Raw genomic sequence first — 25,848 nt, forward strand, 5'->3', positions numbered from 1 at the left:
TGAAGAGAAATCCCAAGAAGCAGCCCTCCTCCATTGTCCCATTAAAGACCCTGCTGGTTGGCTTCCAGCTCAGGGAGAGGGATACTGGTGGTGCCTGACCTCACTGGTCCCTCTCCCAGGAGCCCCTGCAGAGGGCTACATCCATAAATTTTCTTATGGAACTCTCCCAAGTCCTTTTCTCCAACTCTATTTGCTTCTCTCAACAACCTCATCTGCATTTTCTATTTCTATATGATACAGACTCTATATTGCTATATCTCTGTATGTACTTCTCCCAACCTTGTCTGTCTCCACCCCATTCCCTCTTGTCTCTGAGAACCACCCCACCCAAAGTTCCCACTTCTGTGTCTCTGCCTCCTCCATGGTCTCTGAATGCCTTCGCCTGTATAAAGAGTTGGACTCTCTCCCCTGGTGTCTGTACTGTGTACACACATCCTTCTGAGAAGCACAAGGAGACGACACACGCATTGTAACCTTCGCACTGTCTCGGTGGCGACATAAAGGAAGCTGTGAATCACAAGCTCTGCCTCTTTCTGGCCTCACCCTGTCCCCCTAACCCGGGCACCCTCTGTCCTCCCTGCAGCCTTAACATTCCCGTCCCCTGCTCCACCCACCCCAATGCCCTTTGCCTAGCTGACTGCAGCCTCCCCAGGGAAGGGGTTGTTACAGAGATAGTCCCTACCCAGGAGATGAAGACTGCTCTGGACACTAAGCCAAGAAGAATTCTTTTCAAGCTGGCAACCAGAGTATCAGAGACAAAAGGGAGCTGGGGATTGATAACTCCTGGAACTGGGCAGCGGGGTGCTGACAGGCAGAAGGGGAGGTCCTCAGTCAGTGGCCTTTTCCTCCTTCTGGGTGCCCTATCCCCTCTCTTCTCCTGATACCCAAGCCCAGCATTCATATTTTCTGGTGAGGTGGGCTTTGGTAGTGGGAGAAAAGAGACAGGCATAGAGGCGGAGTTGAAAGCTCTGCTGTTCTGTTCCTCCCTCCCTTAACAAAGACAACTGAGGGAGAGGGCCTGCCTCCCTCACCTCCCCACCAGGCATTCCTCCCAGGCCAGAGCCCCAATCCCTTCCTAGGCCTTTTCTGCTCAACTGTCTCTTGGTCTCCAACCCCAGGACAGGATCTGTGGGCAGGTCACCTGTGCATTGGCCTGGAGCTAGAGAATAAGGCTGTTGGATCTTTGGGAATTCTTGGTTCCTAGGAGTTGCTTAGAGACCAGACCTCCCCAGAGGGAAGCAGTAGCAAGGCCAAGCAGTGTGCACTGGATGCGGGAACAGCAGGCAGGGCTCTGGGTGACGCATGCCTCTGGTCTAATAAACTGGGTTTCAACCATCTCTTCAGTGTTGTTCTTCACTTATTTGAAAAGTAGTTAGGTCTTCCCACCAAGTGCTTAGCACTAAGTTTGGCTTATGGCCAATCAGGAAGGAGTAAGGAGAGGGTTTGAGTAGGGAGGTCCTGATCCTCTTGGGATGGGGCAGGCTGACCATCACGGGGAAGTGGTTTGAACTAGTTTGAACTATAATACTGGGGCAGGGAGAGGGAGGGGTCAAAAGCAACAAAGACCTCAAAGGGAAGTCCCACCACAAAGGATTCTTTGAAGAGCAGGCTGGATCAAAATTCAAGATAAACTGGAATGCAAAATCTGGAAGCAGGTTAGGTTAAAGGTCAGGGACAAAACTGGGCTGAAGTTCCAGTGTGAGATGGTTATTAAGGCACCTTATCCGTGGAATGAACCACGGGTTAGGAGCCAGGAGATCTGAATTCTAGGCATGACTTTACTGTAAGTGGTTGACCTTTGTCAAGTCATTTACCCTCTTTGAGCTCGGTTTTCCCGTTTGCAAAATGGAATAAACAGTGCGTTCCTCTCCTCAGCCCCGCAGAGTTATAGCGATAAGGGAATGAAACAGAAAGCAATCACGGCGCTTTGGAAAGTTAAAAGTGCTGCGCCAAGATGAAGCACTTACTCCGCCACCCTCTTCAAAGGATTAGGGCTGGTGCTGAGTCCCCAATCCAGGTCCTTCTCTTCCTCCCGTCGGCCTGGGGGCGCCCGCTCCCAGGGTATCTCTATCCCAGAGCTCGTCTCTATGGTTTTCCCTCCTGGACCGTGAAGCCGGGAGGGAGTGGTCAACACAGCCTTTTCCGCTAGTTCCCCTCACTCTAGCCCACAGTCTCGTTGTCGTGAGCCACCCTTGCTGGCCAGCCGACCGGGCAGACAGGCGAGCGCTCGGAGGGCGCTCAGGGGGGCGCGCAGGGGGCGGGGGGAGTTCCGGTTCCGGTTCTTTGTGCAGCTGCAGTGGTGGCTCCGGGGAAGATGGCGGCCCGGGCGGGTTTCCAGTCAGTGGTCCCGAGTGGCGGCGCCGGAGCCTCAGGAGGGGCTGGCGCGGCGGCCGCCCTGGGCCCGGGCGGGACTCCGGGGCCCCCGGTGCGAATGGGCCCGGCGCCGGGTCAAGGACTGTACCGCTCCCCGATGCCCGGAGCGGCCTATCCGGTGAGTGGGGCAGGAGGAGGGGCGCGCGGGTCGGGGGCGGGGCCGAGCAGGGGCCTGGGAGTGACAAGGGTGCGGGGAGAAGTAGGAGGGACTCTCCTGGGAAAGATTCTGGCCCGGGATGGGGGTGGGGAAGGCAGTTCGGAGGAAAGGAGGGGGAGCAGTTAGCATCCCTACCTGCTCCGGGCATTGTTTCCGTAGAAGTAAGGGTATAGGACCAGTGTGGATGAAGTGGGGCCACCAATGGTGGGCATATGAGATCTAGAGTGCAAAGAGGCTTGAGCAGCTCCATTGCCCAGACGAAGACAGAAGGTAGAGCTGGTAAATTGGGGTCAGCGTCTACGGAAATAGTAGCCACCAGAGTCAATGTGGGACTAGAGGAGATGTTTGATGTGTCAGATCCAAAATAGATTGGGGGGAATTTTAGTATAATTTGGCTATTTCTCAGCTTCTGGGTCATATTCTTCTGTGGAACCATGATTGGAGTGGAGGAAACCTCAGTTGCCTATATTTCAAAGAGACAGAGGGCTCTTGTCTCATTTTTCTCCACTCCCCACCCCAGTCCTGTTTCATTCAAAGAACTCAGGCACCCCGTATTTTCCTTTTCTTGGTGAAGTTAGCAAGGGAGGCCATGACATCTGTGGGTCTTCTCCCTTCTATAGAGACCAGGTATGCTGCCAGGCAGCCGAATGACACCTCAGGGACCTTCCATGGGACCCCCTGGCTATGGGGGGAGCCCTTCAGTCCGACCTGGCCTGGCCCAGTCAGGGATGGATCAGTCCCGCAAGAGACCTGCACCTCAGCAGATCCAGCAGGTCCAGCAACAGGCAGTCCAAAATCGAAACCACAAGTAAGATGACCCTGGGGCAGAGGGAGGGAGGGAAGAGGTCTGTGAGGACACAGGTGGGAGTGCTGTGAACCAAGAAGTGGTGGTGCTATGTAGGCAGTCTGGTGCTGGGGAACTCATTCTGAGACTGCCTTATGCTGCTTGGAGCGGGGGTTCTTTGATTTGAGAGAAGCTTTGCAGCCCCTCCATTTTATATAAATGGAGATGCTGAGAGCTTGTTTTCATGTTCTGACTAGTGCCATCCCAACCTAATAACAGTATTTATTCCAAACAGTGCAAAGAAAAAGAAGATGGCTGACAAAATTCTACCTCAAAGGGTGAGTCCAGGCTATAGATCTCGTTTAGGGTGTGATGAGTTTGAGAATAGAGATGGTCAGCTTTAGATCCCAATTATATCTTTCTGTTCCTAAGATTCGTGAACTGGTACCAGAATCTCAGGCCTATATGGATCTCTTGGCTTTTGAAAGGAAGCTGGACCAGACTATCATGAGGAAACGGCTAGATATCCAGGAGGCCTTGAAACGTCCCATCAAGGTAACACAGGAGAGTGCTAGGCAGATAGCCAAAGGAGAGGACTCGAGAAACTTCAGCAGCCTTCAGCAGGCTTAGGATGAGAAATTAAAGGTGCAGCACAGATCTCCTTGGCATTTAAATTGCATGTCTGCCTTCTGCCTACAAACTGACATTAGGAGCATAAGAACAGAACAGCAAGGGGGAGGAGCTCGTCGTGTCTCTTGCACCAGAAATACACCCCGTCTATGTTTTACTATAACTGCTCTGCTGCCTTTGGGACCTGGCACTCTGCATGACTTCATCCACCTGGGATCCCAGTGTATGCACTCACACTCAGGCCAATGGCCTGTACCCTTCTGGGTGGACTCTCCATTCACCCACCCCAGGGTCTGGGTAGACAGTAAGCCAGACTGTTAGGAGTAATCCTGGGGAGACCCTAGTCTTCAGCATCAAACCACTGAAGCCCCACCATCAATCTTGTTTCTGCCTTCCTCAGCAAAAACGGAAGCTGCGAATTTTCATTTCTAACACTTTCAATCCGGCTAAGTCAGATGCCGAGGATGGGGAAGGAACGGTGGCTTCCTGGGAGCTTCGGGTAGAAGGACGGCTCCTGGAAGATGTGAGTTTAAGGTCAACAGTGGTGGGTGTCTAGGGTGGGAGCTGTTGGGAATGAACAGTGTTGTCTGGTTGGCAGGAAGCCTGACTGGTGCTTACAGCTCCTGTTGGGAGCAGCAGGGAGAGGGACACTCTGTTCCCTGCACTGGAAGACAATGGTTCTTTGTGTCTGGCTCCCACAGCTTTGGCCCTCACTGTGGTATCATATTGAGAACCATATTGTCCTAGGATCTGATTTGTTGTTTACCTTCTTCCGGGTGCTGCTGACCATTGGATTTATCAGTATCTGCAGAATACTTTTTTTTTCTTATTTGATTTATTTTTAATCAAGTGAGTCTGCACTTCGCATTTGAAGCCATGATTTCCTTTTTGAGTCCTTGAGGTCCTTGATTCCTATTGAGGCATCTCCCTTTTCCCAGCTTTCATTGGAGACACCTCACAGTTTAAGTGAGATAGATTTCTCTGACAGGCTCTTTGGTCACTTCATGAGGAGCATCAGCTGACAGGTGATAACCCCAAACTTCCCACTCCAGCAGCTCCTTGGGGAAGCTCACCTTTCTCTCATTCTCTTATACTCTTTAGTTGTCTATTTTTAGCTGTTCACAGGCAAGCTTCTTTGAATGCATTTTTGTGGGAGAACCAGGGCTTGGTATCAGAGCCGCCTTCTTTTCTATATGGGTCCAGTCCATCTGCTGATGTTGTCATTCCGCCCAAATAAAGCTGTTTTTGTTCTAGCTGCTTATTGCCTGTGATTAATTTCCCCTGTAGAGTCAGGCTTTCCTCTGTTCAAACTTGCTTTGTTGTTATATGCAATGATTTGGCTTAACTAGCCTCATTTCCCTTGGGGAAATGAGGTGGGTAAGTCAGTGACCCTGTGCATGTTACAGGCTGCTTCTCCAGGGTTCCATCGCTACCATGTCTGGTTTAATACCCACAGAAGCCCACATTGCCGTTTCGTAAGATAGTTAGAAGATATTTCTGAATGTCTTCCCATTGCTGTTGTGGGTTCTTTTTCTATGGGACTTTGTCCTGGGAAGTTTCTTCTGGTCTTTTCTAACATGAGCTCTCCTCTTTCTCCTCTAGTCAGCCTTGTCCAAATATGATGCCACCAAACAAAAGAGAAAGTTCTCTTCCTTTTTTAAGTCCTTGGTGATTGAACTGGACAAAGACCTGTATGGGCCAGACAACCACCTGGTAGAAGTGAGTAGTTCTGCCTTCTAGGCTTTAACTCTGTGACTGGAGAATGGTGCACTTGGGAGTCAAATTTTACTGCGGGGAGGTGTAAATTAAAGGGTTACACCAGGTGTACAGTACCATTGCAGTTTGCACATTGACCTCCAGGTGGCACTAGCTGTGTTTAGTTCAGGTGCTGGACCCAAGAGCACTTGCAATTGAACTTGTCCCACTTTTTTAATGTTACTATTTCAGTTGCACAGAAAGGTCATTTTCTGCCCCCATTTTCAAGAGAAGTTCTAATGGTGGCTTCTTGTACATTCCAGGCCATCTCTGCGTCTTGCTTTTTAATAATGGTGAGACCTAGTTATCCATGCACCGTTCCTACTTTTTGCCAGTAGCGGTTGCTACGGTTAAAGGGGTTGTGTAATAGAATACTAGTATTTGTCAAGGTTACCTTTATAAATCTGGCACTTCCTATTGGTTCGTGCACCATTTAGATTCCAGATAATCTCCAAAAATATTTTATTGTGCCTAATCACATAATGTTCGGAAGACCACGTTAGTGACAGTGTTCACATTGCAGAAAAGCATGCTAGTAACAGAATTCTTTGGTCAGAACCAGAATGAGACAGTGTAGCACTCCAGGTAAACTTAACCTGCTCCTTTCTTTGCCAGTATAGCCACAGCCCCTTAATCTCAACCAGTAAGAGACATGGGAAGGTCCTTACCATCTAATAAGGGAAGTAAGTTACAGAATTGATACCAATATGTAAATATATTTAACTTTATAGTAGTAGAGCATAAACCAAACCAAAACAAAACCTGTTGCTGTTGAGGTGATTCCGACTCATAGCCACCCTAGAGGACAGAGTAGAATGCCCCATAGGGTTTCCAAGGAGTGGCTGGTGGATTCAAGCTGCTGACCTGTTGGTAGCAGCTGAGTTCTTCAACCACTGCACCACCAGGGCTCCAGTAGTAGAGCATAGTGGCTAAGAATGTGGACCGTAAAATCAGACACGGCAGATACCAAATGGCAGCTCTGCCACTTACTGGTTGTTTGGCATTAGGCAGGTTACTTCACTCTGCCAAGCATTAGTTTTCTCATCTGTAAAATAGGTCTAATAGTGACTCTGTCATATGGATGTCGTGGGAATTGAATGAAATAATCTAAGTAAATAGCTTAGAATACTCTTACACATAGTTTTTAGTAAATGATGGCTATATTATGTTATTATGTACTTGTGTATTATCTGCTTTGTGGATAAAATTATCACCAGAAATTCAGGCTAATTTAAGTGTAGCTCTGAACAGTCAGAATTAAGAGGTTAATCTGTTACACATAGACATTAATCCCAAAGCCATATGCAGTTTTTTGTTAAAAAAAAAAAAGTCTCATGCAACTGCTCTTCTCCAATAGCCTCAGTAATCAAAAATTGACTTTTCAGTCATTACAAAAGCTCTTCCCTCCCATCCTAGCTCTTCCTCTGGGAGAGCACCCCTTGACATCTTCCTCTCTGTAGTGGCACAGGACCGCCACTACGCAGGAGACTGACGGCTTCCAGGTGAAGCGGCCAGGAGACGTGAATGTACGGTGTACCGTCCTGCTGATGCTGGATTACCAGGTATTGTGTGGTGGTTCGAGGGCAGTCCAGCTTTCACAGCCACATCAGCAGTTCTGGCATTAAAGGGTTTAAGTCTAGCTGTGAATTATTTTCCACCAGACTTATTTTAAGTTACCTAGGTACAGATAGGGTCTTAGTTTGCTCTGAGTTTCTTGTAGTATTTTCCTGCTGCAGGAAAAGTGCTACATTAATGTTTATTGAATAGGCTGAATGAGTTGCTATGCTAAGTACCCTAAATTGCAGGTAGACCCAGCTCACTAACTTTGTCCCTATGCTCTGGTTCTCTGCAGCCTCCCCAGTTTAAATTAGACCCTCGCCTGGCTCGGCTCCTGGGCATCCACACCCAGACCCGTCCAGTGATCATCCAAGCACTGTGGCAATATATTAAAACACATAAGCTCCAGGACCCTCATGAGCGAGAGTTTGTCATCTGTGACAAGTACCTCCAGCAGGTAAGTAAAAGACCCTTTCTTTTGCTAGAATCCACTGGAGCACTAGTGCTCAAAATGCCAACTTCTAGCTGTTTCTCCTCTTTGCCACAGATCTTTGAGTCTCAGCGTATGAAGTTTTCAGAGATCCCTCAGCGGCTCCATGCCTTGCTTATGCCACCAGAACCCATCATCATTAATCATGTCATCAGGTAAGCATGTGTATCAGAGGCAGTGGTGTGCTGAAGCTAGCTTTAACTAGCGTGTGAGAGCCAATTGTCAAATTTTCAGGAATTTTGCAAGCAAGTTGTTAAATAGCCATTATTTAAAATTAAATACATTATATTAAAAACAAGGACAAATATATTCAAAATTTATCACTTCTGAATTGTATTATTACATATTGCTGTTATCTGTGCTCTCAAAGTTATTTGTGTCTATTGTACTTGTATGGTAGAAATAGTATATAATGGTGTGCTACTGCACATCTTTTCCCAACTCTGTGATCAGGTACATGATAGTTTGAAATCAGCCATGGAAGAAGTATTTAAACTGTAGAAATTGGCAATGCTACAAATCAGGGCTTTTTTTTTTTTCTGTTCTTTGAATAATCACTTGTTAACATTTACCAGCTCATCACTGACAGGAGGGGTATTCCCTGGATGGTAGGGTAGTCCCATCTCAGATTTTAACTCTATTACCTGCATCTGCTTTTTGTTCAGAAGATGAGGGAGCACGGCATCTCCAGGCAGATATGGAGTAAAGGAAGGTACTTCCTCTTTAGAGCAGCATCTCTCTGTCATTGCATATAGTCTGTTTGCCTCCTTTCCCTTACTCCATATTAATGCAGGTAGCTAAAGGCCTTCCTTTCTTTAGACCCTGAACCATCACTCACCTAGAAAAAAAAAACGAAACCCATTGCCGTCGAGGTGATTCAGACTTATAGCAATCCTATAGTAACTCCAAAACCTACAAACTGGCTAATTAGAAGCTGGTCTATCCTGTATTCCTATGCTTAGAAGTTAGACCACTTTTTATTGTGTGTGTGTATTTTGTTTGGCTTTATTTTCAGGGTCAATTTTAGTTTAAAAAGGAGAAAGATAAAACACTGTAGCAGTGATTTCCTCTAGGGAAGTAGGAACTTAAATTTTTCATTGTGTATCTTTTATACTATTTGAATTTTTTATCACTGACTTTTTTTTTTTAGTCAACTTTATTGAGGTATAAGTTATATGTAATAAATTGCACCCAATTAAAGTATAGTTTAATGATTTTTTGCAAATCATGTAGCTGCCACCACACTGAAGATACAGAACATTTTTGTCACCTTCAAAAGTTCTCTCATGCCTTTTTGTAGCCAGACAAATGCCCTCCCCCTTCATCCCCAGGCAATTTTTTTGATCCTATATGATTAGGTTTTAGGGGACAAGCCTTTTACCAGGCCCCTTTGATTTCCTTCCCAGTGTTGACCCTAATGATCAGAAAAAGACTGCTTGTTATGACATTGATGTGGAAGTGGATGATACCTTGAAGACCCAGATGAATTCTTTCCTGCTGTCCACCGCCAGCCAGCAGGAGATTGCTACACTAGACAACAAGGTAGGGGCCTCTGCCCTGGATAGTTTGGGTGCCATCAGCCCCCATCACAGCTTCTTGGCTGCTTCTGATATTTGTTAGTCATTCAAAATATTTTGACCCCTAGTATATGCCAGGCACTGGGCTTGGTGCTGGCTAGAGCCAGATACACATGAGTTCTGATTCTGACTATACCTTTTAATAGCTTTGAGCCTTGTTTTCTGATTTTATAAGGCTGATGTGAGGATTAAGTGAGATAGTATGCTTGTAAAGCACATGACACTATGCCTGGCACATAAAAGTAACAAATGGTAATTGCTGCTACTATTGTTATTATCATTAACATCATTAAACATAGCCCTTGCAAGTAAAGCCACAAGTGCTCTGGCAACAAAGAAGAACAGGGAAACTTTCCTGGAAGAGCTGATGTCTCTTGAAGGACAAAGTGGAACTTAACTGAAGGGGAGAAGGGTAGTGGTGCTTGGGAGAAAGGAGGTAGAGGACATTCTAGACAGAGGGAACAGGGTGTGTAAAAGCCCAGAGATATGAGAGAGCCTGGCGTATTCAAGAAATTCAAGCTGTTTAGTGTGCTAGATATAGCACAGGGTGCCAGGATGGCAAGTTTTGGGAGAGGAAGCTGGATAGGGAAGCAGGATCCAAATCATACAGGAGTTTTGACACAGGGAATACTGGTTAATACTTCACCCTGAAGACTAAGGGAGCTTGTTGAAAGATCTTCACCAGTGGAGGGATTGATTCCATTTGCATTTAGAATGATTGCTGGCAGAAATGTGGAGAATGAATTGGAAGACGGGCAGATACAGAGGCAGGGACCTCAGTTAGGCGGCTTGGTACAGTAATCCACGTGAGGTATGTTGAGGGCCTAAACTTAAAGATGGAAATAAGTAGACAGCTTTGAGAGATAACAAAGTGGGATTGAAGAAACTTGGCCACTGTTTGGATGGGGGTAGGAGGTGAGGGAAGAGGAGGCATTATGATGACTCCTAGATTTCTAGCTTGGGTGGATAGTAGTATTCACTAGGCTAGAGAGCAGAAGAAGAGGGGAAAAGGCAATGAATTTAGTTTTGGATACACTGAGTTTAAGGTGCCTTGAGATGTCAGTAAAACAGCTGGATTGGTTGGAGTTTAGAGAATAGATTCTGGACTGCAGATTAGCCCCTCTGGTAGTGAAAGACTTGCAAATAGGTGAAATTGTTAGGAAGAGTATTTAGAATGAGAACAGAAGAGAGCTGAGAAAGAAAGGCAGGGAACCACAGCTTTTGGTACAGCCCTCTATACTACTTTTTTATCAGAGAGTGTTTTTGGACCCATTTGTGCTGTGGATTAAGTATCCACTGTGTAGCTTTTGGGAGCCCTGGTGGCATAGTGGTTAAGAGCTCAGCTGCTAACCAAAAAGTCAGCAGTTCGAATCCACCAGTCTCTCCTTAGAAACCCTATGGGGCAGTTCTGCTCTGTCCTATAGGATTGCTGTGAGTTGGAATCAACTTAATGGCGATGGGTTTGGTTTTTTTATGGGTATAGCTTTGCTTATTGTGGAAACTAAAAGGGAAACTTCCCTCACGTGGGGTGTACAGAGATCCAGAAACAAGTGCACATTACCTACGAACAGTGTGATACATGCTGAAAGAATGCTGAGTGCTGGAGCAGCTGGACCTCTGCAGTTTTGCCATCTCTGGGCAGCATGATGTGCCTACTTTGGGAGTGGCACATGGAGACACCAGGCTGTGTCTGCCATTTAACTTTCAGTTTCCCCAGTTTGAAGATGTTATGACTTCCCTTTTCCTCTTCCTTTCAGATCCACGAGACCATAGAAACTATCAATCAGCTGAAGACCCAGCGGGAGTTCATGCTGAGCTTTGCCAGAGACCCTCAGGGTTTCATCAATGACTGGCTCCAGTCCCAGTGCCGGGACCTCAAGGTAAAGAACCGAGGAAAGGTACAGAGGGGCACATTTGTTTTATTTCTGTAGCAGCTGGTAGAAGAGCCTGAGGGGAAAGTGAGAGACCAGATTTTGATTATCACATTTCAGGGTTCATTGTACAACTAAGTAGGGAAATGGAGGCTGAACCATCAAGTGTTTATTTAGTACTTACTATGTGCTGTCACTGTGCTCCATATTGTAGGGGATACAGAAGTAGAAGACCTGATCTCTGCCTTCAAAGCAGCACACATTCTGTTTGGAGAAACTAGACGTAATATGCATTAAAAAGTAGTAAACCATATAAGACATTGCCGTCACCGGTACCAATAATAAGATAATTCAAAAGAGAAGGGAGGCCAGTGAGGCTAGAATAGCAAGAGAAAGCTACATGGAAAATTTTAGGAGTTGAGGTAGTTCCCAAAGTGGGAAGCACAGAGTGTGTGAAATGTGCCCTCAGATCTTCCCTGCAGTGAGTGCGACTACAGTTACAGAGGCTGAGCATAGGAGCAGGGAAAAGGAGTGCTAGCAAAGATTCCTGAACAGGGCAGTGACTTGTTGATAGTAGGGGTGTGAAGGAAGGAAACAAGTTTGTTCTCTCCTGCCCCCATGTCCCTTAGACCATGACTGATGTGGTGGGTAACCCAGAGGAAGAGCGCCGAGCTGAGTTCTACTTCCAGCCTTGGGCTCAGGAGGCTGTGTGCCGATACTTCTACTCCAAGGTAGATGCCTGGGATGAATGCACAGGGGAAAATGACAAAAGGATGGGGGTCTGTACCCCTGATGGGGGTCTGCATCCCTGATGGGGGTCAGTAGTGTTAGGTACCAACTTTTGGTTTGTCTCATCTTCCACTCCTTACACTATTTTCTCCTTAGGTGCAACAGAGACGACAAGAACTAGAGCAAGCCCTGGGAATCCGAAATACATAGGGCCTCACCCACAGCCCTGATTTGGTTGCACCGATTCTTTATTTGGGCCCTGTGCTACCTGCCTCATAGCACCTGCCTTGGTCTTGGTTGGGGCCTTCCAGGGATGCTGTTGGTTTAAGGACAACACCAGAATGAAGAGGGTCTCATATATCTGTCTTACAAGACACCTGTTACCCTCTTCTCCCACCCCATCCCTTCCTACCCCCCAGCTTCCCTTTGCCCCCCCCCGAGTTCCCATGTGCCTCTACCCTCCCCCTGGTCTACGTAGGACCTCTAGATAGTGTTAGAGAGAGAACTTGTAGTGGTAATCACTGCTCTGAATGGATTGGGCCTAAGGCCGCGTGGTCATCAAGGGGACCAGCTACATTGATCCTGCCCTTCAGAGACCCAGGAGTTGGGAGCTTTGGCCTCTTCTCCAAGACTCAGGTCTGGGAGCACTCTATAAGCTAGCTGATCTTGGCTCTCATAATAACAGAATCCAGTTTCCTTCCTTCCCTCCATAGGTTCGGAGCAAGCTCTCCCTTCACTTATTGCCCTCCAGCACTAAAGGAACCCTAACTCTTGGGCTCCACTGAGCCCCAGGTCAGTCCCAGCCCTCTGGATTGGCCTGCTCCCTTAGTGCTTCTCTTACTCCCTAGTAGGGAGTCCATATCAGTATTGCAGTTTGTTCCTTAACCATTGCTCCCACCCAGCATATTCCCGTAGCGGCCCTTTTTTAGGATTCCCTTATATCTGCCCTAACCTGGGGCGTTTGGGTGGGAGAATTTTGCCTTTCCCTGTCAGAGCCCCAGGGATCTAACCTGGGGTACCGTCATTGCCAGCTGAGGTTGTTCCTGCTATTGCTTGGCGGTGTGACCCATTCATTCACTCCACTCTGCCACCACCCCCATCCCTTAAAGGAGAAACAGGCCTAAAATCAAACGGGTAAAAGCCCTGGGCCATCCCTGTCTTCCTGTCCCTTTTCTGCCCAGTTGACACCCACTGGTGGCTTCTAGGACACTGAGGAGTGAAAGCGCCTAGGGCTGGAGAATAGCTCTGAGTTGGGTTTGTGACTCTTCCCTACCCCTGCTTCACAGGATTGTGACTCCTAGCCCCTGCCCTCAAAGCTTCAGACCCCTCAAGTAGCAGTAGGACCTTGTGATCTTGGCCCCTTGGAGCTGAGATGGTTTTGCATCTTTCCAGGAGAGCCTTAGATTCTTCCAGGTTGTATCACCCCCAAGTTAGCATATTCCCAGGCTCGCAGACTCATAGCAGGGTGGGAAACAGCTGGGCACAGAAGGGGAATTCCGTTCAGCATGGGCTCTGAACCCACATAACTGACAGCCCCTGCTTCCCTACCCCCTCCTCAGGCTCCTGCGAGCACATCCCCTAGTCCCTTATCCCTGCCTGTTCCACACTGGGGACATAATTTTCTCCCCACTTTCCCCTTCCTGCCGTTATCCTTCCCTTCCCTTGAAAGGTTCTCCCCACAGTGGCACTGTACAACCTGTCCTTGGGGCAGCTGAGCCCTGGCCCAGCTCCTGGCTGGAACCATGAGAAGGAAGCTCAGCACCCCTACAGTGTCCCTGTTGAAGATAACTGTTTTTATTAACTAAATGATTATGTTTTTTTCATGGACCAAAATTTTTTTTTGTACTGTCCCCTTATTGATGTCACCCGGTTTTAATAAAAGAATCTTCTGAAGGATGAGTGCCCCCTACCTACTGAAGGAGAGCTCCTCGTTGAGCTCTTTTCTCCTCCAATATCTTTAGCCATTCTCTTGATGTGTGTTCATTTATTTTACAAATATTTATTGAGCATCTGCTATGTGCCAGGCCTAGTGCTAGGCATGGGGGATACAGTGGAAAACAAGGTTGTTACCGCGTGAACCTTAGGTTCTCACTTCATAGGTTGCGCCATCAGCTCCAGTGGTCTGAGCAAGCCAGGTGCTGGTTGGATTGTCAGGCTTCACTCTATTTGGTTCTGAGTCGTGCCCCACTTCTCAAGTTAGGCATGTACCTGATCGCTCAGTGGCACTGCTATTTTCTCCCTTGCCCTCTTCTGAGCTCCCCAGGGCATAGAGGCCTTCCTGGCTGGGGTGAGCTATCCTTGGGTGCCTGTGACCGCTTAGGCTTGATGAGCCAGAACTCTAGAGAAGGTAACTTTTCCCCCAGAGTTGCAATTTAGATTTGGTCCAGGGCCTGGACAACCAGACATTTTTGCCTTCTCTGTTTGCCATTCTCTTTAGGGTTCCGTTTTCATGGCCCTGAGTAAGATTTCAGCTCTTAAAACCAGCATGGAAGCACTATGTTGTCATCCTTGTACCACAGGCAACCAGCCCCTCATTGTCAGAGTTTGGAAGACTTGCTCAGGAGTGATTATTCCCATTAGCAAAAACATGAAATTTTGCTTCAAGTCTCTCTACTGTCCATTTGCTGGCCTTATTTTCCTCCTTTGTGGTACTAACCGGCTTGGTTCTACCTAAGAAGGGGTTTAGAACATAGGATGAATATAGTCACATTCCAAACTTGCAGCTAAAAAAATTATCTTTTGCCTCCATGGTTGGGGACATGCAAGAATTGCCTGTAGTATGTGATCAGACCCACCAAAGATACAACCTCTGTTACCAATCTGGAACTTGGGGGTTTATCAGACTTGAGTAGGGAGAAGAGTTTATAGGGGTGATAACTTAGAATGGAAAAAGTTGATGTCAGGGACATTGAAATGGCATCTGTTTTTATCCAGGCCAATCATGTAATGAATGGCTGATGAACAACTTATTTTCAAGCAAATAATCTACAGTTTGCTCTTGGGAAAAGAACTCTAGTGGCACAGATAAATCCCTGTGACCAGCTAATCCTGAATCTGCACCGTCTTTATTCTTACATAAATGAGCAAATTCTTTATTTCCATACTACCTAAAATGATTATAGGAGCAAAATGAGAAAGATGGAAGCATTCAGGCAAAAACAAAGGGGTATCTTATACATAAACATCTATTCTTTGGGGTTCCCATAATATGTGCTAGAGGCAGAAGCATCCTTTCTATTCCACCATCCATAATCAATGCTCCCAGCTGGCATACTGCACTGGTACTCTTCTCAGTGCCAGTGCAGTAAGGGAGTGGATCTGTGGGAGGCTGGCTCTATATTGGATGCAACTTTGTTCTAAGAAAACTGCCAACTACTAATTTCATGTATGTTCTTATGGGAACTCCTTGGCCATGGGTAGATAATATGGTGGGCTTTTCCTAGGCAGTCCCTGGAACTTAGAAAATCATTTCTCCCCAGTCTTGACCTCCTGCCCATTTGCCCTTACACAGTGGTTGCACACAGAATCCCCTCTCCCCCAGTGCTTATGGCTGTTGCCAGCCAGCAGCAGCCCAGGGGAGCAGAAACACCCACTCAATAGTTGGCGAAGCCAGGAGGTCAGCACATGAGCACGCAGTGGTGTCTGCCCTCTAGGCCAAGGTGCACAGACAGCTGGACTGGTGGGCCTCTTGCCTCACTCTCCCGATCAGCCTAGCAACCAGACCTCCCTCTTAGTCAAAGAGATGGCTGTGGGTGATGGAGAACCCTGGAACTGCTGAATGTGTTCCTTCCATTCTCCTTCCCCTCAAAATCACACACCCCACTTACTGTCAATTACAGCATTCTCAGACCACAAAGCTTCACAGAGGTCACAGCTACACCTGAGGGGAACTGCTGCCTCAGTTCCTGCCTCCCTTCCCCTTTCTGGCTTCTGCAAACTAGCTGTTAGCCTGAGGGAGGCCCTAGTATGTATGGTAGTGCAGTAACTTGGAAACCCAACAGAAGGAATATTGGAGTTCATGGCCTTCTAAGACAGTATACCATTTGGCCACTTTCTTTCCACTCTTCCTTAAGCCCAGAGTCTGCGAAAGGAGAACTGTGAGCCACTTGGCGTCAGAGCACTCCAACTTTGACTTTCTCACCCTCCCTTCCTGGAAGTCATTCAGGTAGGGTCATTTGCAGTGGAGAGCCCCACTGGTGAGTCCCTGAAATGACCACTGTGGATGACCAAGATGACCTTGGCTCTTGGGGTTCCTGAAATCTCTTCCTATCCTTGGGCCGGTTTGTGCCCAAAGCAGGCCCTTCCATCTTAAGTGGTCTTACCTTTCAAAGTGGGCCCACCTCCCACTCCCACGGCCCTGCAGTGGAGCTAGTGTGGGGCCAGCAACATGGTCCCTGTCACTGCTACAGGACAAACCTGTAGAGCATTCTTGGGGGCCCTGGGAGGGCATGGGGAAAATTTCTACCTTTGGAAAAAAATCATTCCCAGACCTAGTACAATTTATTTGTGTTGGGGGATAGGAGGGGGTGTGGGGAAATAGTCCTTGCTCCTTATCTGGGCTATTTCTTGGCAGACGTCAAAATGAGACCATGGGGCGGAGAGTGAAGGGGCAAACTGGGCTGCTAGGAGGCATGGGGCCAAGGGAAGAAGCTTCCCAGCACTGTCAGCTGGCAAATGTCAAAGGAAAAGCCAGGTCTGGTCTCTGCTCCATTCCTGTTCCCCACCTGTCTCTATCCTTTTCTCCTCTTTCCTGGCTCTGCCAGACTCGCTTTCACTGGGCACCCGCCTCCCCACCCGCCCCTTGAGGGTGGGGCTTGACTACACCCACGTGTGGCGGAGTTAAATGCTCCTAGCCAGCAGAGGAGCTGGGGAGTGTGGGACCGAGGTGGCTCGGGAAGAGAAGCAGCACCATGGCTGGCAAGAAAGTCTGCATTGTAGGCTCCGGCAACTGGTAAGCAGCTCTGTCATGGGATATAGAGTGAAGGGTGGGTTCGGAGGAACTTGGTTGGTGGGGCGGAGGGCTTAGCAGGCAGGAGGCAGAGGGTGGGTAGGAAATGCCCTCAGGTTCCTGTCCTCCCTTGCTGCTTTCTGCTCCCGTACCTACCCCCTCCAGGGCACAGTGCCCAAACCTCCCCTGGCTCTTGCCTGCTGGGCAGCTGCACCTGTTCTTCAAAGGAAGGAAGCCTCCAGAGTGCTCCCTGCCTGAAAAACTGCTTGGGTTTGGGGAAGTGGGGAGATCAGAAGGGCTGGCCCCTTCTCCGGCAGCCAAGTGTGAGATAGACTGAGTCTCCTTTCTACTGCCAGGTCACTGGGGACACACTGTCATGGGGGTGGGGTTGACAAGGAAGGCAGCAAGTAAATAATCTCATGGGTTGCTGTGAGATCCCGAGGTGGAGCACTCTCCCTGTCTCCTGACTAGTTGGCCAACACCATTCCCTCCCTCATGCCCCTACTCCTCTACTGTCTACCCCCCACCCTGCCCCTCCATCACAGGGGCTCAGCCATTGCCAAGATCGTGGGTGGCAATACAGCTCAGCTGCCACACTTTGACCCACGGGTGACCATGTGGGTGTTTGAGGAAGACATCGGGGGCAGGAAGCTGACGGAGATCATCAACACGCAGCATGAGAATGTTAAATACCTGCCAGGGCACAAGCTGCCCCCCAATGTGGTAAGCCCCAACACCCTGCAAAAGAAAGAGGGAGGTGGAGGGAGGTGGAGGGAGGGAAGGCTAAGGAGACTCAGAGCTCACACCTTACTCACCAGTTGCCTCCTGCTGCGAGGGGGCTGTCTCAGGTGAGAGCTGGACTTGGGAAGCATCTCAGAAGGGCTGCTCCATGCAGAGCACTTGGAAACACAGCCCAAAAGCAGCAACTCTGGCCTCTTTCTGGGACTGAGGAGAACCTGAATGCACTTCCCTCCCCCCTTACAGGCTCCCAGGTGGGAAAGGGAGGAGGAGAGGATGAGGAAGTTGGTCTCCATGGCAACCAAAGATTGGTTATTGGGGCTCCCAGACTTGGGCTCCAGGTAGTGCCCGCCTCAAGCTCTAATCCTGTTACTTATTCACTGGGTTAGCAGACTTGGAGGCTGCTTCTTGGACTTAAGATCTTTAGTCAGATCCATGTGGCTCTCTCACCACCTGGAAAGGGGGAGCACAGGAGGGAGCAGGAAGACCTAAGGGCCCCCCTTCCCAGTTGGGGGCCCTAAGGAGCAGGGTGATGAAATCTTTACTCAGTCTCAACCTTCTGCCAAGCTGGAGCGTTCTTTGGCCTCCCTCACTGTTCCACAGCCAAGGGCTAGGAGAGAGCTGGGAGGAGGTTTACAGGAGTCTTCAAGAGCCCAGGACTGCTGGAGCTGAGAGGGAGTAATTGCTGGGAAAAAAGGAGTTGAGTGTCTTGTTCCTCCAAGTCCAGCCACTTCCAGAGTAGTCCCCAAACCTCCCTTTCTTCTCCACTAGCCACACTCTTTGGCTCCCAGATCTCCTGAATAGGGCTCCATAGGGGCTAGGAGAGGAGGTCTGCCAGTCCCATGAACACCTGGTCACCCCAACAGGTGGCTGTCCCAGATGTGGTCCAGGCTGCGGCAGATGCTGACATCTTGATCTTTGTGGTGCCCCATCAGTTCATTGGCAAGATCTGTGACCAGCTCAAGGGCCACCTGAAGGCAAACACCACTGGCATATCTCTTATTAAGGTGCCAGGGACAACTTCATACTGATGGGGTTGGGGCTTCGGGTGAGCGAAATGACAACAGAAAATGGGAGTAGGCCAAGTGTTTTCAGACAGAGAAGAGTTGGCTTTGGGGAGGCTTGATAAAGCAGTCAGATGCTGGGGTCCGCTGGGAAGAGGAAGGTTGGTTAGGGAGTAAGTAAGAGATTGATTTGGAGGCAGAGTTCTTAGGGTGTGTAGAAGGGATGCCTGAGGGAGCATGAGAAGTAGACTGGTTTGAAGAGCATGAAAGGGAAGTTAGTTCAGAGCAGTGACCACCTGGATGGAAGTTTGATTGGGGTACTCATGAGGAGAGATGTAGAGGGGCTATGTTGCCTTGAAGAGGTATGTTGGTTGAGGGTATGTGGAAGAGTTTTCAGACAGATTCGTTTTTCATATGTCTACTTTCCTCACAACAAGCTTTAGCTGGGTTGGAATGGGGCAGGAGCTCTGGGGAGGGACACAGATGAACAGTGAATTTGGAAGGGGCAGGATTTCTGGCTGGGAAGCCCTTATTTGGGCATAAAGGGCACCTGGCCTGAGCTCCATCCTGTGCCCAGGGGATAGACGAGGGCCCGAACGGGCTGAAGCTCATCTCTGAAGTGATTGGGGAGTGCCTTGGCATCCCCATGAGTGTGCTGATGGGGGCCAACATTGCCAGTGAGGTGGCTGATGAGAAGTTCTGTGAGACAACCATTGGTGAGAGCCCCTGCCCACTACCTGCATACACAATGCAGCTCTGGTTGCGTCCCCATGCTCTTTCCTAGCCACTTAGTCATCTCTTTCCCATAAGGCAGGGACAGGAAGAAGTCCCAAGTATCAGAGGAGAGGGAGGGTTGGGATACCCCCAGGGAAGAGGGTTGCAGGTCCTGCTTAGGGCAGGTGTGGGAAGAACAGTCAGAGTCCTCCCTCCAAAGCTTTATCCCCTCTCCACTTCAGGCTGCAAGGACCCAGCCCAGGGAAAGCTTCTGAAAGAGCTGATGCAGACTCCCAATTTCCGCGTCACTGTGGTGCAAGAGGTGGACACAGTAGAGATCTGTGGAGCCTTAAAGGTGAGAGGGGCACAGAGTGGGGAAAAGGGCCAAAAGGAGGGCCCAGCTTAGCTACCCAAGGTTGCTGGTGCTCCAGGCTCACTCTTGGGCAGTTGCTCCCTGTACCCACCAGGCCCCATACATGAAACAAAGAACTGCAGTAGCCAGGCTAGGGTCATTCAGGCCTGCCAATTATTCACCATCAGACACTGGGGCCCTTTCTTCCCTTCTCCTTCTAGTCCTTTATGGGCCATCTCTGTCCCTGGTTCCAGGGGATGGTTCAGGGGGAAGAGAAGATGCCCTAGGGGAGCTCCCAGGCTAATGGAAATCAACATATATTGGACAGTGAGATAGTGTGATGGCCAGAACTATAGATCCTGGACACTACTCAGAGCTGTGGACCTCAAGGCTATAGAATAGAATGGTCGTGGATGGGAAGGCCAGCTGGAGAGAAGAGTGTTTTTCAGAAAATGTCCTCAAGGATGGAGTATGGAGCAGGGCTAGGGAGCCAGGAAGCACAAGTGCCGGCTAAGAGAAGCAGGGTACAGCAAGTAGGAAAACCAAGAGGTGGAAGTAGTTTAGGGGCCTGTATACTATACTTCACTTATTCAGTGGATGTGCCATGGTTGATGTAAGGAGCATGAGGCAGGTGCTGAGGGCTCCAAATGCTGAGGAGTCCTCTTCTCACCCATGACTTCTACTCCCCAAAGAATATAGTGGCCGTGGGGGCTGGCTTCTGCGATGGGCTGGGCTTTGGCGACAACACCAAGGCGGCAGTGATCCGGCTGGGGCTCATGGAGATGATTGCCTTCGCCAAGCTCTTCTGCAGTGGCCCTGTGTCCTCTGCCACCTTCTTGGAGAGTTGTGGTGTTGCTGACCTCATCACTACCTGCTACGGAGGGCGGAACCGCAAGGTGGCCGAGGCCTTCGCTCGCACAGGAAAGGTGTGGCCCAGGGAGAAGGGAGAACAGAGGGTAGGCTCTGTCAAGGTAGAGATGCTAGGCAGGAGATACCTCCTGAGCGCAAACATTTAAGACTATTTGAACATTCTCACCCCTTCTTTCCTCCTAAGACCCCACCTACCATCTGAGCCCCAAACTCTCCACCTCCTACTGACAACTCTCCTCTCACACCTCCATCCATCCTACCCCCACCCTGTTTTCTTCACAGTCCATTGAGCAGCTAGAGAAAGAAATGCTGAATGGGCAGAAGTTGCAGGGGCCCCAGACAGCCCAGGAGCTACACAACATCCTCCAGCACAAGGGCCTGGTGGACAAGTAAGTGTATGCTGCAACCCTACTGGTTCAGGGAGCCACACCCAAGAGTGCTGTCTGTCCATGATCTCCCTGCACCCTCCACAATCTGTGACGCGAGAGAGAGGGAAACATTACCTGTGTATACAGATAAAGAACCCAGAACTTGGACAGTCTGTGATATGCCCATTACCCCCTGGCTAGTTCAAGTCAGCAGACTGGATCTTCTGAACTCCTTCCAGTTTAGTGCTCTTTACACTACATTACTTGGCCCTCTGCATAGCCTCTCTTTTCTGTCCTTTCCTTCTTGTCCTCTGCTGTGGGAGTTGGAGCTCTGGGGCACCAGGAACAAGATCATCTGACTGTACCACCTCTTTGTCCATCACCCCCAGTCTGAGCCTCTCCCTCAAGGCCAACCTTTCTCTCCCTTGAGTCCTGTCCTGGGTGCTAAGGTGTGAGGATGGTCTCTGCTCCCAAGTGCCTCTTTTCAGGACAGAGCTGTAGAGACTGGGCTGATCAGAGCAGAGCTCTGTTATGTGGGAAAGAATCCGAGAAGAAGAGAGTATGAAACAGAGTTCAAAAGATCAGCTCATGGCTGGCCAGGGTAAAGCCTCTTGGAGCAGCCTGGGCAAGAGGATGGGAAGAAAGGAAACTGGCAACTATTGAGCACCTTCACATACATAATCATTTCTTCACTACTTTGTTATATGGGCCCCATTTTACAGTGGATGACACCGAGGCACAGAGAGAGTAAGTGGCTTGTCCAATTGGAGCAAAACATTTAAGCCAGAGAATCATGCAGGCAAATTCAGTTAGATAGGGAGCAGAACAATTAGCAACCTGACCCTAAAGCCCAAGGCTAGAGAGTTAAAATTCTCAGCAAGTGGAAACTGAGAGCCAGAGTCAGCCTGAGCTTGAAGGTGGGAGGGTAGGGGAGTGGACAAAAATGGGGTAGACAAGGAGTGTTTTGTTGAGGGGTAAGGGGTAGTCAGGGAGTGGGAGGTTAAGCTGGGCCTCTCTCTCCCCGCTCTAGGTTCCCTCTGTTCATGGCTGTGTACAGGGTGTGCTACGAGAGCCAGCCAGTGGGTGAATTCATCCACTGCCTGCAGAATCATCCGGAACACATTTGAGCAGGGCTGGGGCCCAGGCCAGGCTGCTTCTTTATCCCACTGAGGATACGTAGAAGCTTGGAGCACTTGGCCACCAGGATCTCTGGGACTCCTCATGGAGCAGCCTTTTCTCAGCTTTTCACTGGAAGATAAGAGGCTCTGTGGCCCAGCTACTCACCTCAAGATCCTAAGGCCCCAAGAAGCCTGCAGCCTCTTGACACCACATCTCGGCCAGAGATGGAGTACCCTGTCCCTCCCTAGATGTGGGGCTTTCTCCGTGTCCTCCGAGAAAGACAGAATCCCCATTGCTGCCTGTTTGGGGGGTGTGTATATGGAGGAGAGCAAGGAGAGAGGGCAGGGCAAGGACTGCCAGTTGCTGCCTCACACAGGCCAGGAATCCTGTCTTCGTGCCCAGTTAAGTGGCTAAAGAAGTACCTAAGCCACAGAAGGGATGAGGCAAGGGCTGCCAGGGAGGGGTCTAGGCCCCAGGGACCCCTTGGCTTTGACCTCTGCCAGGCCCTACACAGCATCAATGGATCTCAGTGTTTGTTAACAAAATACAAAGATCTCAAACAACCCCCTTCTAGCTTCTCCTAGCAATATCTGCGTTCTCAGAAACTTCTGGTCATCCCCTTTCCCCTCCCCTGGGCTGCAGTGGCACCACACTTGCTGCCACGCTGGCATCTCTGTCCCCAGGGCTTGTCACTCTCCCCAGAGACTTCCTGGTTTCTAGTTCTTTGCCAAGCTCCTCCCTACTCTGTGTGACCTTTCCAAGCCTTCCCTCACCCTCACCACCCTCTTTGGGGGGCAGGAACTTAATCTGCTGACACAGCTATACCTTTTCATAGCAGGCTTGGATCACTGGCTCCCTGTAACCTTTGTATTTGCCCTGCCTCCCTTTTCAGGAGCTCTAGTGGGGGAGGTGTCAGCAGGGCCTCTCCGGCTGCTATGTCTCTGGAGGACATCCCTGACTCCACCCCTCTCCTCCCAAACCCTGTACCTCTTTCTCAGCTGCCCCCAGAGCAGCTGGGACACCAAACCAGCATCTGACTTCTGGAGGCCATGATGGGGTTGTGGGGGGAAGTGGCGCAAAGACTGAACAGGGACAGGGAGGGGTGAGCAGGTTCCCAGGTGGGTGGATCCTGATATTCCAAGGCCAGATCTCCTTTGTCAAATGAGGGCCTTCTCATGGAATATTGACGACATCAGTGCCTAAGGAGCTGGGAACTCAAGGAGGAGGAGGGAGAAAATAAAACCACCTCACCTCTTGGGGTGAGGACAAAATACCAGGAGTGGGAGGAGGGAGAGGAGTGTGCTCTGCATTGACCTTTCCTCCAGGAGGGGGTGGCAACAAGAGAATGTCACAGGTCAGCAGTCTGGGCCCCTGGCTATAAATAGTCCCTCAGGGCCTGAGAGGAGTCTGCCATCGCCAGCAGAGGGTCTCAGCTTCCTGTGTGGCAGCACCTGGCACACTTGTCCTGGCCAGCATTATGTTAACCCTCCCTTACTCCCTACCAAACCAGGGAGGCAGGCTCCTCTCAGCCCCTAGGCCTTGAGTTCAGTCTTACCAGTGAAGGACAGCAGGGTGAGCGAGGGGCACAGTCACCCCAGGTCTAGCTGGGCCTAGCTGGGGCATTGAAACTAGAGCTGCGTCCCCGGGAGGTCAAAGTAGGGCCAGAAAGACTAGCTCCCTTTCCTTGGCTGGGAACTTCTTATTCAAACAACTTTGCATTTGTTCACTCCACAGTTAACGGTGAATAGAGGCCTTCGGGTCAGGCCTCCTTGTCCACCCAGTAAAACGTGTTTTTTCCAGAAACGAGTTGAGGAAGGGAGCTTCAGTGCATGTGGCAGTGCATAAGCTGTCGTTCATCACTGCATATGCATGTTTTCTTAACCCACATCACAAAGCACAATTTTTTGGAAGGGAAAGTGAAAAAAAATTCTGCCTTGATAATCACTGCCACTCTCGGGCACCCAGCGGCGATGCCCATTCAGTCCCCCACCTCCCCGCCGCCCCCCGCCACCTGCCAGGGTCCCCCACGCCCCTCCCCACAAGTTGGTACCCTCTCCCAGCCTTCCGGCGCTCCTCAGGGGCTGCATCACGCCTCCGGGAGGTCACACAGAGGACGTAAGAGGTTCGTTCCTTGTGCCCACTCCGTCCGTAGTCATGGCCAAATCTGCCGCATCCTCTGCGGTTCGGGCCTTGCGTGCCGGTCAGATTCCTACCTGAGCTCGGTCGGCACACCGAAGGGGAGACTGCAGCTCCCGGCTCTAGGGGGCGCGCGGTCCACTTCAGAGGGGTGACTTCAAGAGAATCTACCCAGCTACTGGAGACGTCACCGCGCCTAGGCTGGGGATTGGCAGGTTTTCTCTAAATCGGAGAGAAAGGTAAGTCTATCCTACCGTGACTGAGTATCCTAAAAGTTCCGGCTCCAGAACCTCTGTCACCAAAGACCCTCTCTCAATAGAGAATGACTACAACTCCCAAAATTCAACGGGCTTCTCAGACAGAAAGACTAGTCTGAGGATGCGTAGTAAAGATAGCTGGCCCGGAAGTCGGAAGTGCAAAGGAGGCAACCAGCCGGAGAAGTTGCTAGCGCGGGTTCCCGCTTTAGTGGGCCGACTTGTGCCGTGTTAGGCGCGTGATTTCCTCTCTCCTGCTCAGAACCGAATCCTAGACGGTAAGCGGGGCAGGTGGGAGGGGCACAGGGTCGCTTTCCGCACCAGCTAGGTGTTTAGGATTGTCCCAGGGCCGCTACCCTCACGTCTTTGGTTCCGGGTGCTATGTTCGGTCGCGGTAGGAAGTTGTGGAGACCGTAAGAGCGATACGCTTCCTGCACAGGCCTCTATTGCACAGGAGGGAGTTGAAGCATCCAGGTACGCCACCTGCAAGGGCCGGGCAAGGGGCCTCCTATCCGCTGTGTGCGCGCCCACTTTGGGCCGGCCTCTCCTTACCACATATTTCTACCTCCCCTTTTCCCCAGTCTTTAGACATCGGTTGCCTTGAGTCACGGGGTATCCTGCGAGAGCCTCGACCTGCGATCTCCACTGCTTCCAGCCTACCCTCTTTGCAGGCGCAGATCAGCCCTGTTAAAGCGCAGCACTGATTCTGTGAAGCCTTGACTTCAGCTTTGCATCTTTGCCCTCCACGCTCTATGACACCAAATAACCCCTTCTTCCCTTATAGTCCACTGCGCCCAGATCCGTGGCTTCCTGGGACACCTTTCATGCATATCCTTTACCTCCCAACACACTTTTGCTGCTTTCAACTCCTGGACTGCGCTCTTCCCTCTTCTCAGCTGGTGAAAATCATGCTACCATCTAAAAAGACACACCTCGCCCGCACCTTTCTGCTAACTTTTCACGAGCCTCCGCCCAGGCATGGATGGCTCTGATCTGAACTCTCACAATGCCTCTTCTCTCCTCTGGTCATGTACTGCCGTCTTCCTTGTTTCACAGATTTTGGTACATATCTTATCCCCCTCAGACCATAGCTCTTTTAAGACAAAAGCCTTGTTCTCAGCGGCTTTCCTAGCCCGATGTGCTTTAAGTTTGGAGTACAGGCAGTCCGCAGATTATAAACGACTTCCTTCTTACATCTGTCTTTAATTCTAAATCTGTCTTTAAGTCGAATTTGTACCAAAGTCGGAACAGATAGGTACTGTTTGTATCTAACCTCAGTAAAACTTCTTTTTTTTTAAATTGTACTTCAGGTGAAGGCTTACAGAACAAATAGTTTCTCATGAAACAGAAGTACACATGTTGTTTTATGACATTGGTTAACAACCCCACAACATATCAACCCTCTAACTTCTCAACCTTTTT

At 49.8% G+C, this 25,848-nt stretch overlaps 3 protein-coding genes across 7 annotated transcripts in view; all 3 read left to right on the forward strand.

Moving 5' to 3' along the window:
- Positions 1-2,043: 2,043 nt before the first annotated feature.
- On the forward strand, positions 2,044-16,403 carry SMARCD1 (SWI/SNF related, matrix associated, actin dependent regulator of chromatin, subfamily d, member 1). Of its 4 annotated transcripts, none has more exons than XM_004388312.3 (13): positions 2,044-2,491; positions 3,151-3,338; positions 3,610-3,652; positions 3,747-3,869; positions 4,345-4,467; positions 5,547-5,663; positions 7,160-7,261; positions 7,552-7,713; positions 7,804-7,901; positions 9,153-9,288; positions 11,081-11,203; positions 11,824-11,925; positions 12,080-13,816. In XM_004388312.3, exons 1-13 carry the CDS (start codon positions 2,315-2,317, stop codon positions 12,131-12,133), a joined length of 1,548 nt encoding a protein of 515 aa, XP_004388369.1. In that variant the 5' UTR covers positions 2,044-2,314; the 3' UTR covers positions 12,134-13,816. The 4 variants fall into 4 exon arrangements, with proteins under 4 accessions (XP_004388369.1, XP_023598159.1, XP_023598160.1 ...); XM_023742393.1 differs by lacking the exon at positions 12,080-13,816 and adding an exon at positions 15,997-16,403 and having other exon boundaries at positions 2,198-2,491; XM_023742391.1 differs by lacking the exon at positions 12,080-13,816 and adding an exon at positions 15,997-16,403 and having other exon boundaries at positions 2,195-2,491; positions 7,552-7,901.
- A 284-nt stretch (positions 16,404-16,687) lies between these two features.
- Positions 16,688-22,576, forward strand: GPD1 (glycerol-3-phosphate dehydrogenase 1). 2 transcript variants are annotated; one of them, XM_004388314.2, is made up of 8 exons: positions 16,688-16,874; positions 17,417-17,594; positions 18,476-18,616; positions 19,191-19,329; positions 19,570-19,682; positions 20,372-20,605; positions 20,832-20,938; positions 21,948-22,576. In XM_004388314.2, exons 1-8 carry the CDS (start codon positions 16,834-16,836, stop codon positions 22,042-22,044), a joined length of 1,050 nt encoding a protein of 349 aa, XP_004388371.1. In that variant the 5' UTR covers positions 16,688-16,833; the 3' UTR covers positions 22,045-22,576. The 2 variants fall into 2 exon arrangements, with proteins under 2 accessions (XP_004388371.1, XP_023598125.1); XM_023742357.1 differs by lacking the exon at positions 16,688-16,874 and having other exon boundaries at positions 17,268-17,594.
- Positions 22,577-24,457: 1,881 nt separating this feature from the next.
- Positions 24,458-25,848, forward strand: part of LOC101360280 (cytochrome c oxidase assembly protein COX14) — a 7,092-nt gene continuing 5,701 nt past the window's right edge. Inside the window, exon 1 of the mRNA XM_023742394.1 lies at positions 24,458-24,704. The gene's annotated coding sequence lies outside the window, so the exon portion shown is untranslated. The remainder of the gene's footprint in view (positions 24,705-25,848) is intronic.

This window comes from Trichechus manatus, unplaced genomic scaffold (assembly GCF_000243295.1).
Source record: "Trichechus manatus latirostris isolate Lorelei unplaced genomic scaffold, TriManLat1.0 scaffold00209, whole genome shotgun sequence".
NCBI lineage: Eukaryota > Metazoa > Chordata > Mammalia > Sirenia > Trichechidae > Trichechus > Trichechus manatus.